Here is a 12,915-nt window from a genome sequence, read left to right on the forward strand (position 1 = left end):
CTCAAGAGTTACTCTGCCTGCAAAGGCTATGCCTATTTTCTCTTAAACGTTATATGAAGTTCAGAATTCAGGTAGGCAGGCACCATGTGATCTACTCAGTGACTATTAACCTAATTAAACTGATGCTTTCAATATAGCTATGCTCTTACATGCTTAGCAATAGATTTCATCTATCATTTTGTTTCTCAAACAGAAGTTCAATAAATTAACGGAGAATCTAAACCAAGAAGATAACTGACAACTCGTGTTCTTGAGATAATCTATGTTACAAAAGTGGAAAGCTAGAAGGCACAAGTAATTTCTAATTTCTATACAACTTATTTTATACTAGTTGTTTTTAATGCATAAAATAAACATGAGTCACAGAGTTCAGAGTTTATCATTCGCACCTTATTAAAGATCCCTCCCAATTGATCACCACCTCAAAGACCTTCCCCCTCTTCCCAGATTCACCTCTTTCACTCTGCTAACCAAAATCCTTCCAGAGGTTCTTGTTACTCTCCTGGATAAAGTACAAATTCATTCACCCAGCCTGCTTGTCTTTACCTGTGCCACTTTTGACCTTGTTTTCTGCTTTAGACCACAACCTTCTCCTCTAATGACACGGGGTTACCCAGCCCCAAAACATCACTTATTCTTTGCCACTCTAGCCTGTGTGTTCATCTAGCCTGTGTTCATCATTTATCCTGCTCTCTTTCAAGATGTTGGAAATTAAATGAGCACTGTAGCTTTTAATGCAAATCTGGCAAAAAGCAGGTACTCAACAAATGTTAGTTTGAAGCCACCTGTCTAATTATTTTGTTTTGAAGTGAGTTTTTATATGTATACATGTATTTTCATCTAACAATAAATTTTACATTACTTTCCAAAATCTATGCTTAATTATATCTTCACATATTTAATACTGTCAACTAAATCATAACTATCACTTAGTTTACAAAAGACAGAAGCCAGCACTATTTCCTTACCACAGGTAAAAAAAACATATTGAATAAATGAGGGACATTAGTGATAATTAATCTGTTGGTTAGAATGGGACAGCATCAATTTATCGTTAGTGTGTTGAGTGTGTGAGCAGGACTGTTTGGGGAGAAGTAAAAACTTCTGAAATGAAATGAACAGGAAAATGAATAAAGAAATAGAAAAGATAAAAATCAATTTGTTTTACAAAAAGTACTCAAAATATTTTTGGCTCAGTAATGTAAATGAGAATACTGGAAGCTTAAGCTTTTTTTTCTTTTTTTTTTTTAAGATTTATTTATTTATTTGAAAGTCAGAGTTATACAGAGAGAGAAGGAGAGGCTGAGAGAGAGAGAGAGAGAGAGAGGTCTTCCATTCGCTGGTTCACTCCCAAATTGGCCACAATGGCTAGAGCTGCACCGATCTGAAGCCAGGAGCTTCTTCTGGGTCTCCCACATGGATGCAGGGGCCCAAGGACTTGGGTCATCTTCTACTGCATTCCCAGGCCGTAGCAGAGAGCTGGATCGGAAGTGACACAGCTGGGACTCGAACAGGTGCCCATATGGGATGCTGGCACTGCAGGCCGCAGCTTTACCCACTATGCCATAGTACAGCCCCTTAAGCATTTTTGTTTGTAACCATTTTTATTAGATAACAAAATCCAAAAATCATTGTGTTTCTTATAACTGCTAATTTAAAACTTTAAAAAGTCAGTTTATTTATTTTGAAAGGCAGGGAAACAGACAGCATGACAGTGAGCTCCCAGCTGCTTGTTCACTCCCCAAACTGCTGACAATAGCTGGGCCTAGCCCAGATGAAAGCCAGCAGCCCAGAACTCAGTCTGGGTCTCCCACATGGGTGATAGGGACTCAACTATTTAAGGGCTAATTGACTGCTTCCAAGGGTACACATCAGCAGGAAGCTGGAATTGGGAGTGGAGCCAGAACTTGAACCCAGCCATCCCAATTTGGGATGTAGGTGTGCCAAATAGCATCTTAACTGGTGTGCTAAATGCCTGCCACCAATTTAAAATTTTTGATAAGGCTAGTTTATTATCTATCACCAACTTCTGATATAAATTTACTAATCATATACAGAAATCAGTACTAAGGCTTAATGATTATTGAACTGAAAGTAATGAATGACTTCAGGGATAAGGAAATATCCAATAATTCCATATTTTGTCAAACACTGGCTAATATGTGGACCACATGTAAAATCTAAAAATTATTATGATTGCTTACATTCCAACTAGAAAATTTAACTACAATATTTAAATAATCAACAGCCACTTTGAATTCCACATACAAACTTTTGAATTAAACCTAAAGTTAGAAAATTTTAGCACTGAAGAAAATAGTTCAAGTTATCCACATTTAATTCAGTTTGCTCTGCTTGTTTCAACTCTTTAGGGAGATAGCTAAAATTGAACATATAATTAAACTTAGAGGAGACAGATTATTTATTTGAAGGAAATAAGCACCTATAATATAGATGCCTTATGCCAGGTAATTTTTGCCTAATCTCACTTAACCATAAATGATCTGATGAGGCTGATCTTAACCTCCCAGTATACAGGTACAGAAACTGGGACTCAGAGAAGCTAGATAATTTCCCTAAAGTCACTTAAATGGTCTGACTTCAAACCCATGGCTTCTTCATTATGTTTCCCATGAATTTGGAGTTAAATTTGAAAAATTTAACTGCATTAGAGTTAAATTTGAAAAATTCTTTAGAGATAAAGCAAGACAGGAAGGAAATAAGACTAATGCTTAAAAGAACCTGTCAGTTCCCCCTGGAAACGTCTTGTACCCCAGATAATCAAATAATTCCACCACCATCTTCCCAACAGGAGATTGGAAGAAGCCAAATGGATACAGTAGGTAGTAGAAAAAAAGGGGTGGATAAAGCAGGAAGATTATGCAAAAGTATATACTTTGAGTAACAAGGTACCCCCTCATCCCCACAAACCTGGTGCCAAGCACTATGCAGCCTGGTATACTACATCCATGCCACTAGAACTTTGGATGATTCCTCCTGAAAACTGGGTACCCCTAAAAAGTACATCTATGGATATCGCCACTGGAGAGGCTGACAACAAAGGGAGGGGTTCCGGACTCATCCATCTATGCACAAAGTGCTATACAAGACAAATGTTTTCACTTATTAGTTTGGGATATTTTTATGAGGAAAAACTAAAATGCAAACTGCTTTATATTTGTCTCCTAGATCTTTCTGGAAAAGTCCTGAGGAGTCTTTGATAGTTTCCTTGCTCTCTATCATGCCAAGAGGTTCCAAGGTCATTCTGAGTATTTTCTGAAACATATAGGAGTCCGGAATCAGCCATTTCTTCAAAAAGTCCTGTTTTTTGTTTTTGTTTTTGGTTTTTTTGGGGGGGGTTTGCATGTGTGTGTGTTTTAAATAATAAAAATGGCACAATCTGAGTGCTAAAGATGTTCACTGTGCTTGGGTTAACCCAAATGATACTGTGTGTGTATGCACACCTCAGTCCTAAGAAAAAATATCACCAGTAATTCGAAGAGAGTAACTTATGATATAAACAAAGATGTAAAACAGCACTATAAGTCTTCTGTCTCAATTTTCCTTTTTTAAGAGAAATTTTATTTTACTTTTTAAAAATAATGTCCTTTAAAGTTGGTTTGATATAAGAGAGTCAAAACTTTTGGGAACTCAAAGTAGCTTTTATCTTCTGGTGTTAGTTCTTCACTGCTCAGATTAAGAACTGGAAGACCTGGGGCCAGCATATGGTGCAGTGAGTTAGGCTGTTGCCTGTGATACCTATCTGGATGCTGCTCTGAATCCTAGCTGTTCCACTTCAGATCCAGCTTCCTGCCTGGGAAGGCAGTGGATGATGGCCCACGTACTTGGGCCCCTGACACCCATGTGGGAGACCTAGATTATGTAACTGGCTCCTGGGATCAGCCTAACCCAGACTTGGCTGTTGCAGCCATTTGGGGAGTGAACCAGCAGACAGAAGATTCCTTTCTCTACTTTTTTCTCTCTCTCATAAATAAATAAATCTTAAAAAAAAAAAAAACAGCACAAAACTGAAGATCATATTTTATTTTTATGTGATCTTTTATATCATTAAAAAAAAAAGATTTAAAACATCCAATGCCCAATATCAACTTTACCTGGGTTGAAATTTCAAAGATTTTCAGTAACGTGTCTATTTAAAAGTTAAGATTAATAGGATAATGGTCTGCTCTTCAAGAATCTCCATAATTTGAAATACAGCTACAAACCAAGAAGAGCAAAGATCATTGGGTGAGAAAAGTAATTCTGAAGCCAAATAATTTATTCTGTAGGAGAGGAGTTAAGCGGCTCTCCGGTTCCCTTGCAGCACTAACTGACTTCCAACTGTGGAGCAAAACTTTAAGTTTCACAAGCGTGGTTACTCGGTTTAGGAACAGGAGACAGCACATCAGATGATGTGGGTGAAGAGGCAATGAGCAGACTCACTTGGGTTAGTATCTGTCTCACGGCAGCCACTGAGAAAAGAACACAACCACAACTACTAGAAAGTTTAACCAGAAACGAAACCACAAAGAAGTACAACTGAAGAATAAGAATTCTTCTAGTATTCCAAAACGGGATAGCATTTGATTTTTCTCAAGTTTAACCTAAAACCATCAAGGGAAAACATACTAAAAAAGTTCAAAAGGAGAAGGCCATGTTTACCAGGAAGTGCTGAAAGGGTAATTCAGTTCCTTTGAAGTAGGATAGTGACATTTTCTGTCCTTAGAATGCAAACTGAAAATACAATGCAATCAAATTCTTTCCCTATCTAAATAGTGTTGAGGTCAACAGATGTCACAAAGTTGGGAAAAACACGAAAAGCAGAATCAAACAGTAAAAGAATGAATTTTCCAATACGGGGAACTTAAGAACTGGTGATGGTACCATGAAGGAAGTCACTTAGGATAGTAATTTTGCCATCATCAAGAACTGATAAAACCTTTCAAGTTACTAACACAGGAGTTTGCAGATGGTCCTTGTGGGCTGGTCTTCTTCAGAAGTAAACAACAAACTGAAGGCGAATGTTTTCAGAGATAATACACAGAATGAATACACCTGTATGGCTATCCATCAATATGTGTATGATACATAAATCTAAAACTGTTACTCTATACAACCAATGATAGGGAAATATTTATTTCCCAATATTCCATTGCTGAGAAAGTTGTAAATTACTAGCACATAAAATAGGCACACATATTTACATATATAAGGTTCGAGTGTATACCTCATGAGGGTAATGCTTCTTATAATGGTGTGACTTTCTATTCCGAAGAATGCTTTCAGAGGTCCTGTCCACATGACGGCGTACTGGGTATCCTATTTCAGGACCTTCCTCACTGGACACTTCATCAGAGACATTTGTTACTGTCCTTTGGGTATCCTAAATTGGGAGTACACAAAGAGGATTATGGTTTTTTTCTGGGCTTTTAAATTGGGAAAAATTTAAACTACACAGACAAACACACCTTCAAAATATCTTCAATATCTCAAAGTAATTGATTAGCACTACTTGGTTTTCTGTGAAAATGTGTTGTCAGTGACTATAGTTTTAAAGTATATTTTTAAAGGTCATTCAACAGCAATTTGTCATATATTCTTACAATATTTCTATTCATGAAAGGATTTGAAACAGCTTACCAAATAAAGACATATAAAATAGGATAAAAGCAGAATAGAGGCCCTTTAAAATTATGGGACATGTACTCCATAGAATACTATACAGCAGTAAGAAACAATGAAACCCAGTCATTTGCAACAAGATGGAGGAATCTGGAAAACATCATGCTGAGTGAATTAAGCCAGTCCCAAAGAGACAAATATCATTTGTTTTCCCTGATGGGCGACAACTGAGCACCAAAGGGAAAACCTGTTGAAGTGAAATGGACACTATAAGAAACAATGAACTGATCAGCTCTTGTCCTGACTCTAGATGTACAATGTAATACTTTATCCTTTTTAGTATTTGTTGTTGTTTTGTTGTTGTTGTTCTAGTACTAGTGGTTGAACTCTGTAATTAACACACAATTACTCTTAGGTGTTTAAATTTTAACTGAAAGGTGATCCCTGTTAAATTTAAGAGTGGAAAAAGAGAGGGAGGAGATGTACAATTTGGGACATGCACAATCAGACTTGCCGCAAATGGTGGAGTTAGAAATGTGCCAGGGGATTCCAATACAATCCCATCAAGGTGGCATGTACCAATGCCATCTCACTAGTCCAAGTGATCAATTTCAGTTCACATTCGATGGCTCTGATAGGTCTAAGAATCAAAGGGATCACACAAACAAGACAAGTGTCTGCTAATACTAACTGATAGAATCAAAAAGGGAGAGAAAGATCCAACATGGGAAGTGGGATACACAGCAGACTCATAGAATGGCAGGTGTCCTAAACAACACTCTGGCCTCGGAATCAGCCCTTAAGGCATTTGGATCTGGCTGAAGAGCCCATGAGAGTATTTTAGGCATGGAAAGCCAAGACACCCTGGGGGGAAAAAAAAAAAAAGACCTAAATGAAAGATCTCTGTGAGTGAGATCCCAGTGGAAAGAACGGGGCCATCAAAGAAGGAGGTACCTTTCTCTGAAGGGAGGAGAGAACTTCCACTTTGACTATGACCCTATCGGAATAAGATCAAAGTCAGCGAACTCTAAAGGCTTCCATAGCCCTGGCAACTCATGACTAGAGCCTAGGGAGATTACTGACGCCATGAACAGGAGTGTCAAATTGTTAAGTCAGCAACAGGAGTCACTGTGTACTTACATCCCATGTGGGATCTGTCCTTAATGTGTTGTCTAATGTGCAGTAATGCTATAACTAGTACTGAAACAGTATTTTTACACTTTGTGTTTCTGCGTGGGTACAAACTGATGAGATCTTTACTAATTATATACTGAATCGATCTTCTGTATATAAAGAGAATTGGAAATGAAAAAAGGAAAAACCTGGTGTTAAATTGGAAATGGCATAGAAAATTAATTAAATTTTTTTAAAAAAATATATTATGTAAGATCTCTGTCTTTAATGTATTGTACACTCTTATTTAATGCTATAACTAATACTCCAACAGTATTTTTTTTCACTTTGTGTTACTATATGGGGGCAAACTGTTGAAATCGTTACCTAATATATACTAAACTGATCTTCTGTATATAAAGAGAATTGAAAATGAATCATGATGTGATTGGAAGGGGAGAGGGAGCAGGAAAGGGGAGGGTTGTGGGTGGGAGGGAAATTTTGGGAGGGGGAAGCCATTGTAACCCATAAGCTGTACTTTGGAAATTTATATTCATTAAATAAGTTTAATTAAAAAAAAAAAAGAATAGAGGCCCTTTAAAGTAAGTTGAAAGAATTGAAAAGAGCTAATGATACTATCTTAACCAAAACAGCTATCAATACTTAGGCCCACCACTGATTAACAATGGCTACAGGAGCCAGTGCTGTGGCATAGCCAGTAAAGCTGCCTCCTGCAGTGCCGGCATCCCATATGGGCGCCAATTCGAGTCCCGGCTGCTCCACTTCCCATCTGCCTCTCTGCTATGGCCTGGGAAAGCAGCAGAAGATGGCCCAACGCCTTGGGCCCCTGCACCTGTGTGGGAGACCTGGAAGAAGCTCCTGGCTCCTGCCTTTGGATCCGTGCAGCTCCAGCCATTACGGCCAATCTGGAGTGAACCAACGGATGGAAGACCTCTCTTTCTCTCTGCCTCTCCTTCTCCTTCTATGTAACTTTGACTTTCAAATAAATAAATAAATAAATAAATCTTATAAAAAAAAATGGCTACAGGACAGAAGGAGGCGAATGCTACTTGAATATGTACACATACCAGATAGTACGTGTGTATCAATTTGTAAGAGACACTCAGATTTTAGAAATTCTGAGATTGGGAGACTCCAGAGCTTAAGTTTTGTTGTTATCTTCATTTTCCTGTCACTTTAGAAGGTAATACATATCTGAAGATGTGTTTGAAAACTGTGCAATTGAAAACCTATCTCCTGAGTGACAACAGTGATGTGAAACTCATATCAACAGAGTTAAATGCTTGAAAAATCAAAAACTCACAGTAATGAACTATATTATATAGGTCCACACTTGTTCTATAGCTACTAATACTAAAAAATATGCATATAAATAAAGTAGCAACACATTCTTCACCAAAATTAGAGAATCTTCTTTTATTTCCCTCAACACAAAAGGCTCATGTGCACATTCCTAAATGTAACAGAGGTAATACCTTTAATTTGATTATATTTTCCTTTACTGTAACAGCTCTTAAAGAACAAATTACTTAACCAGAAAAAAGCAGCAAAACAAGCAGAATACATAACATTAGGTTTTGTTATAATAAGCCTAGAATATCTTTAATTATTTGGAAAAATAAACAAGTAATTGTTATCATTTGATTTTTCAGATCAAAGACAAAACAGATTGCTGACACTAAAAGTAATACATTTAGGAATAACAAGACATTTCCTTATAGAGAACAGGAGTGGAAAATGGATTCGGCTTTTAGAATAACTTAGATGTTTGGCTTAAAGCAAATATCATATACCCCTGGAAACAAGGTAAAAAAATAAGGCTTAACAGGTATCCACTATAAAGTGTCTTGAGACTGGAAAAACTGAAACCATCAATAAGTTCAGAAGGTACCAAATTACATTGGCAATGAAATTTAATGATAAAAACTTATCTAATTTTAGCTTCATTGGTGTTAGATATAAAGGCCCACAGAATAAATTCTGTTGCAAATAGTTCAAAGATAACTACAACTTCTAAGCTAGTTCACATTAGCTTACATAAAATCACACAAGCAAACTATTTAAAAATCACACCTACTTTGCTGGGAACACTCCTCAGTGTTCCTGTGGTCCAGGCTGTCTCTTCCGGTCCAACTGTTTCACACTGAGGTTCATGGCTTTGTATTCCATCCTCACTGCTTTTAACAGTCTTCTTCCCATCAAGTGATACGTAGCCATTGTCAGTCTCAGTTGATTTATCAATTGAATTCTTTGCTTTCTTTGACCTAGAAAAAGGAAAACAGAAGAATGTCATATGGACTTGGTTTATTTTGGCTGGGTCACAGATAGAAATAATGATATGTTAATAATTATCTTTCTCAAACTTCTAATGGCTACCTTTATTTTACAATAAATAACTTAGAGATCAGATAACATAAATATGAAAGTTAATGTCCCTAACCAGCTTACTTTAGAAGTTTCAAGATCTTACAAATAGCAATGCTAAGAGACATGCCGTAACTTAACAATTCTGAATCATAATCACCTAATCTAGTCTTTGAACAAATTTATTTTATTATGGTCATGATGGTTATTTTGACATTTAGCAGTTTAAGTTGTAATCAATGGTTTAACTTAGTTTTAATATTCTACTTTACTCAAACACTTTATATATACACAAAGTATATATACATAAATATATCTGATAAATTTATTTGAATACACAATGGAAACGTAAACTTCCAAAAAGGTTCTAAATAACGAAAAAAAAGTACAAATGAAGAACACAAAGAAAATAAATAACCTCTTTCACCTACTGAAATACTCTCTGGGAAAAACAGAATGTAATTTTTTACTACATGATTAGTAAGCATGTATCTTAAAATATCTACCAGGCTAGAACTGAGTTTATTCATTTATAAGAACAAAATTTTTCTCAATATACAAATAAACATGGGAAACAACAAGACATTTTTTATTAATAGGCAAATGCATGAGGAGTTCTCTTTAGAGTTACAGTAGGTGAAGGAGTGGCTATCGAAAGAAATGGTTAGTGGAAAAGTAAGTTCCACTCACAATCAGAATGTGCTCAGTACAGATTAAGTCTATCATAAAACATTATTTAAAAGCAATTATATTTAAATAAATCTCGAATCTTCTCCAGAGTATGAGTTTTGCAAGAAAGGACAAATAAAATTAGTATAATGCTGTCATATAGGTCAAAAAGCAAAAAAAAAATTATTCAGTTCTATTGAAACAGGTGTTTTAAAACTGGGCAGTGTCTTAGAACTCACCTATTCTAAATGCTCATTTTGGAAACGAAGCCTATTTGACAAATTTAAGGTCATACAACCAGTGACAGCAGAGGCTGGCATTGGAATACAGATCTGCCTATGAGGTTAGTTATATTCTCCATACCACCTCCTCCTGCTCACTCTGTGGGAAAAGTTAGGATTTCTGCCTAGAAAGTTTCTGTCTTACGTAAACAAGTCCCTCTCCTTCCTGACCTTTTCCCACAGAGTTCTTAAAGGTGACACTCACACTATATTTTCCATATGGTCTACAGAATTCTAAACCTTTTTGGTCATTCACAATTCATCTCCACGGAGGTACAAAACCTGGAAGCCCAATCTTCTGACCCTTTTCTTTCTAATGATCGGCAGAGGCATGGAGAGACCAAGAGAATAATGAGCCATAGAATAAAGATTATTTAAGAAGGGAGGGGAGAGGAAGAAAAATGGGTAATAGGGGAGAAGAAAATGGGCAAAAATAGTTAACAAAAGGTACAGAGAAGACTTGTGACCTAAGTGAGCCTCTCTGCCTGGGGAAGAAAAGTGACAGGAACGTGGGTTATTAATCGTTTCCTTTACCCCTTCCTTGAACAGTGTGCAGGACACAGATGTGAGAAAGGACCACGCAAAGTTAAAAAAGAAGGAGGAGTGTGCTGAAAAGGTATTTGTGAAGTTTCATGGGAATTAGACTGGAAAGGAAAATGGGGACAAATGTGGTATGAGGAGACTGGAAAGCTTGTCAGGCCCGTGAGGCAGATTGTGTAGGAGCAATGTATTTGGGAAGAGAGATGGAACAGCCGGAGAAGGGTCGCTAGGGCGGTCAGAACTACAAATTAACATGTGCTGTTTTACTCTGGCGTCTGCTCCTAACTCACCAAGTCAATTCATGTGTGCTACAAACCATACTGCCTGCCTGCTGCCTGCTTTTCAGCATCACCACAATGATCAAATGTATCTTAAAGGACAGGACAGAAACCTTGAGGGTCTATCTAAATTCTGAAAGAGGTATTACGCTGAAGAGCTACACAATCAAGACATAGCCTTTCCTAGTTAATCTTATAGGCAGAAACTATAATTATGCTAATTAAGATAACAATTAACTGAAATTAAAAAGTACCAAACCCTTAGGAAGTATGACTGATTTGTCTTTTCAAATTGATACTTTCGTGGGCTTTATTTTCTTAGGTTCATACAGCTTTTGTAAACAGTAATCTTAATTTTCTCAAGAGAAATATTATGAATTGCTTTAAAACAAATAGTTTTATCTTAAGAAAAAAATGTACTTAGAGATGAAAAATAGCAACTTTCTAACCTATACAAGATTTTTAAATAGTAGGTTTCATCCTAACATCTAGAAAACCATCAAAACACCATACACAAAGCCTAGATATTTATGTGGTTATTCACTTAATTTTCCCATCAGTTGTGTTAGTTATCATCAGAAACAATTTTGTTAAGTCTCAATTGATATTTCAATTTAAGCCCTCCTGACTTATCAAAGTCCAAAAGAACACCGTATCAACAAGATTTCAAAACTCAGCTTAGGACTTCTAAAATTAACATTTCTCTTCAGATCTGTTTGTACCTAATACTTAAAACAGTCTCGTTCATATGCTGGCAAACCAGCCCCAAAATGAGGAAAATGAAATAGTGCATTAAAAGAAACATTTAGTAGTCATGATTAAAATGAATAAATACAAAGGGAGTTGGCCACTACAATAGCTATGACTGGTAGCCATGGTCATAGTTATGCTATAGCCCAATGGAGGAAAAGTGAAGTCCAAGTCTTATTTGAATAGAGAAACATATCAAACTTCCAAAGGCATCAATCTACTAGTTTTAAAAGGGATTCTGAACACTACACATAAAACAATATTGACAGCAGACAACCAAAACATTCAATGAACACTCTGAAAAGAAAAGATAGTTAGGGGCCAGTGCTGTGGTGTAGCAGGTGAAGCTGCCACCTGCAGTGCTGGCAACCCATATGGATGCCAGTTAGAGTCCCGGCTGTTCCACTTCCATCCAGCTCTCTGCCATGGCCTGAGAAGGCAGTAGAAGATGGCCCAAGTCCTTGTGCCCCTGCACCTATGTGGGAGAACCGGGGGAAAGCTCCTGGCTTCTGATTGGTGTAGCTCTGGCCATTGTGGCCAACCAATGGATGGAAGACCTCTCTCTTTCTGTGTAACTCTGACTTTCAAATAAAAATTTAAAAATCTTAAAAAAAAAAAAGGATGACCTAAGTACTTGGGTCTTTGCCCCCACGTGGAAACCCGGAAGAAGCTCCTGGCTGGCTCCTAGCTTTGGCTCCTGCCATTGCGGCCATCTGGAGAGTGAACCAACGGAAGGAAGACCTTTCTGTCTGTCTCTCCTTCTCACTGTCTGTAACTCTACCACTCAAATAAAATCTTAAAAAAAAAAAAAGATTGCCACTATGCTATCCTAACTGCTTCTTTGAAGACTGAGAAATGGCTAAGAAACCGACAATGAGGGTGGGTGTTTAGCACAGTGGTTAAAATGCCACTTGTATCCCATGTCTCATATCAGAGTACCTGGGTTCAAGTCCCAGCTCCATTCCCAATTCCAGCTTCCTGCTAATATGCACCTCAGGAGGAAGTAGTTGATGGCTCGAGTAGCTGGGTCCCTGACATTGCCACAGGAGACATGGATTGAGTTCATGGATCCCAACTACAGTCAGCCCTAGCCCTAGCCATTGTGGACACTTAGCGAGTGAACCACTGGATGGTATGGAAGCTCGCTCTCTCTCTCTTAAATTAAACAAAAAAATTTTAAAGATTAAAAAATTACTCTTCAGTGATTAAACTGTCATATCCTAGTGTTAGAGACCTTTTTGAAAAAATAAGACTAAGAAGACAGAAATATATAGACA

At 37.2% G+C, this 12,915-nt stretch overlaps 1 protein-coding gene across 5 annotated transcripts in view; it reads right to left on the minus strand.

Moving 5' to 3' along the window:
• Window positions 1–12,915, minus strand: part of PHTF2 (putative homeodomain transcription factor 2) — a 134,947-nt gene that overhangs the window by 30,956 nt on the left and 91,076 nt on the right. For all 5 annotated transcript variants that reach the window (XM_062211063.1, XM_062211153.1, XM_062211238.1 and 2 more), the window contains 2 exons: window positions 8,834–9,020; window positions 5,228–5,383 (listed from right to left, as the gene is read on the minus strand). In XM_062211063.1, the coding sequence (XP_062067047.1) occupies window positions 5,228–5,383; window positions 8,834–9,020 (343 nt within the window). The remainder of the gene's footprint in view (window positions 1–5,227; window positions 5,384–8,833; window positions 9,021–12,915) is intronic.

Source organism: Lepus europaeus, chromosome 1 (assembly GCF_033115175.1).
Source record: "Lepus europaeus isolate LE1 chromosome 1, mLepTim1.pri, whole genome shotgun sequence".
Taxonomy (NCBI): domain Eukaryota; kingdom Metazoa; phylum Chordata; class Mammalia; order Lagomorpha; family Leporidae; genus Lepus; species Lepus europaeus.